The sequence below is a fragment of the Mizuhopecten yessoensis genome, unplaced genomic scaffold, assembly GCF_002113885.1.
Source record: "Mizuhopecten yessoensis strain PY_sf001 unplaced genomic scaffold, ASM211388v2 scaffold2435, whole genome shotgun sequence".
NCBI lineage: Eukaryota > Metazoa > Mollusca > Bivalvia > Pectinida > Pectinidae > Mizuhopecten > Mizuhopecten yessoensis.
This window is the reverse complement of record NW_018404545.1, coordinates 276,887-279,935: the sequence shown is the minus strand read 5'-3', so window position 1 is coordinate 279,935 and position 3,049 is coordinate 276,887. Positions and strand designations below refer to the sequence as shown.

Below are 3,049 nucleotides of genomic sequence, written 5' to 3'. Positions count from 1 at the left end.
GGCTTTCTTATATAATTCCTATATAAGTGCCCCCAAATAATTAAATATTCCTACATATTCATTGTCTGAGCCCATTAGCTCATCTCTCATCTATAAATAGGCTGGATAAACCGGGTCATGACTGTCTGGTTGGCAGCACTCGCTCCAATCATCTCTCCTCCCTGCAACTTAAGTTTCCTCTGGTCTCAGGCTCCGCCATGGTCATGAAACTTCAAGTAGGTAACAGCCCTACTTTCTCCAGTAGGTAACAGCCCTACTTTCCCCAGTAGGTAACAGCCCTACTGCCACAGTCATGACCATCTCCAGCCTAGTCTTACATGTATATTTCTTGGGGGTACTCGTGCATTTGTCGCCCCCCATTTGCCAAAAGATATTAGATGAAGTAGCATATTATCATTACATAATAAAGCTGTCAAACCTCATACCATTGTTGTTGTTTTCTTTAAAATACAGGGTTACTTCATAAAAAATAAAGTCATACAAGGTCAAACAAAAATTACATGACAGTTATGAAAGGTCACTCGTTAAAAGTTGATGTCATAAAAGGTTACAGGATAAGAAAATTGTCCTATAAGGTCAAACCATTTAAAAATTGTCCTATAAGGTCACATGATAAAATATTAATGTCAATTGATGTAAAACACAATTATGATAAGTTCATACAAGGTCACACAATATAAAAATCATAAATTACCATGTACATGAAAAATGGCTACAGTATATTTGTATGTTGCTGATATTGGCATTTCATACAATAAATTTGATTTGAACTTTTGGAGGAAAGATGAGTTTAACTATAATTGATGATTTTAACCAGGTGAGCTGATAATAGTTTATTGTTCAGGTGAGAGGATAATTGATGATTTCTATACAGGTGAGATGATGATGAGCCTCCTATGGTACTACCAGCCAGAACATACAGAGTCTGGTCGCAAACCCTACCATGCTGACTGTGAGGTGTTCGCCTCCAAACACAAGGACGAGAACAGCGTGGCCTGTATAGACGACAAGGGCTATGTACTGACATTTGCAGAATACTGTCGGTATGAATCAAAGCTTGTGTGATGTTCAATACACTTGTTTGTCTCTCTGTTTCATTTTTTCCCCCAAAAGGAACTTGGGCTCTTTATGTTTCTAAAAGGTTTGAAATTTTCCTCCAGATGATTATAAACGAAGATTTTCTTTCCATTATGGGTATCTTTATCTTTATATTGATATCAGTTATCTGACATGCTGTGTTGTGATAACTGATCTGACATGCTGTGTTGTTATAATTTATCTGACATGCTGTGTTGTTATAACTTATCTGACATGCTGTGTTGTTATAAGTTATCTGACATGCTGTGTTGTTATACGTTATTTGACATGCTGTGTTGTTATACGTTATCTGACATGCTGTGTTGTTATATGTTATCTGACATGCTGTGTTGATATAAGTTATCTGACATGCTGTGTTGTTATAACTTATCTGACATGCTGTGTTATAAGTTATCTGACATGCTGTGTTATAACTTATCTGACATGCTGTGTTGTCATAACCTATCTGACATGCTGTGTTATATCTTATCTGACATGCTGTGTTGTTACAAGTTATCTGACATGCTGTGTTATTATAACTTATCTGTCATGCTGTGTTGTTATAACTTATCTGACATGCTGTGTTGTTATAACTTATCTGACATGCCCTGTATTGTTGTTTTAGGTACCGAGCAGATCTTCAGAGACAGGAGAATGGAATCTCGCCTCAACCTAAAGTCGTGCCTAGTCCGGAGGATGAGTATGCCCGTAGTGGAAAGCTACCACCCCAGGGCTGTGACCCCAACAATGTCTACCTTTGTCGACAGGTGTATGACTTCAAACTCAAAAGAATACTCAAGAACCCCTCCTGACAATTAAACAAACCCTACAGAATGATGTACAATCTCAGGAAAGCTTCCCAACAATATCCTACATCTGGCAACATTCATATCCCAGATCTCTAATCACTGCACAGAACTTGTCACTTTTTCTCAGAAATTATTCTTGTACATGGGCTCTTGGCCTAGACTGTTTAAAACAGCTGGAAATTTTTTGCTTAAATTGGGTTCATTTAACTCTAACTAACGATCACTAGCCACCCACCACTGGGTTGCAGGTTCAAAGCCTACCTGGGGCAGTTGCCAGGTACTTACTGACTGTAGGTCGGTAAGTTTACTCCAGGTTCTTTGGTTTACTTTAAGCTTCCACCACTAAAACCTGGCAAATCTAAGACCATAGCTGTTAATATGACAAAGTCCAAAAGAAACACCAAACCAAATTGTAATATTAATAATAATAATAATTGGAGGTTCTTATATACCGCCTTATCACAACCTAGTTTGTAGGTCGTCTCAAAGCGGTTCACAAATTATTATCCGTGGTTATAGACTGGAACAAGCGGAGTAAAGTATCTTGCTCAAGGATACAACACATTGCCGTGCCGTGGCGCGAACCCGCAACCCTTCGGTCTCAAGCCCGGCGTCCTACCACTGGACTACCGTGCCTTCTAATGAAGATTGAGTATCGGTTTTTGTAAATTCTGGAATAAATCTATACACAGTCAAACCTTTGTTCCTAAAAGTGGACATGAATATGATAGACCCCTCATTCAGCCATTAAAAAATATATTTTCAAGAATGAATTATCAGCGATGTCATAAAAAAAAGTGTAGAAGACCAGAAAGGGGAGATAACAAGTACCGGTAGATAGTCTCCATTTAGCTGTAGTTCTCAACTTAACAATAATATGATACTCAAATGTTTTTCATTGAACAAACCTTTGTTTGCACCAATTTTAACCTAATAGTCCTCAGCTTGGTTGTTGTCAGCCTCATGGCCAGTAAAATCAGTGACCAGGGCTGTTTAAACATACAATTACTAACAAAAAAGTTCCCATCTTGTTTTTGCAATTTTCAAGTGCCATGGGTGCCAAATTATGTCGTTTATTATTCGATATTTTGTTAATAATTTGAATTTCTAGATTAAATATCAGCGGTACACAGCAATGGTTTAGTCATGCCAACCTTAAAGTG

General features: G+C 37.8%; 1 protein-coding gene across 2 annotated transcripts in view; it reads left to right on the top strand.

The window, feature by feature from the left end:
- The window catches only part of LOC110445984, a 30,267-nt gene extending 27,906 nt beyond the window's left edge, over window positions 1–2,361 (top strand). For both annotated transcript variants that reach the window (XM_021490905.1, XM_021490906.1), the window contains exons 5-6: window positions 875–1,043; window positions 1,703–2,361. In XM_021490905.1, the coding sequence (XP_021346580.1) occupies window positions 875–1,043; window positions 1,703–1,889 (356 nt within the window). In that variant the 3' untranslated portion in view covers window positions 1,890–2,361. The remainder of the gene's footprint in view (window positions 1–874; window positions 1,044–1,702) is intronic.
- Window positions 2,362–3,049: the final 688 nt, after the last annotated feature.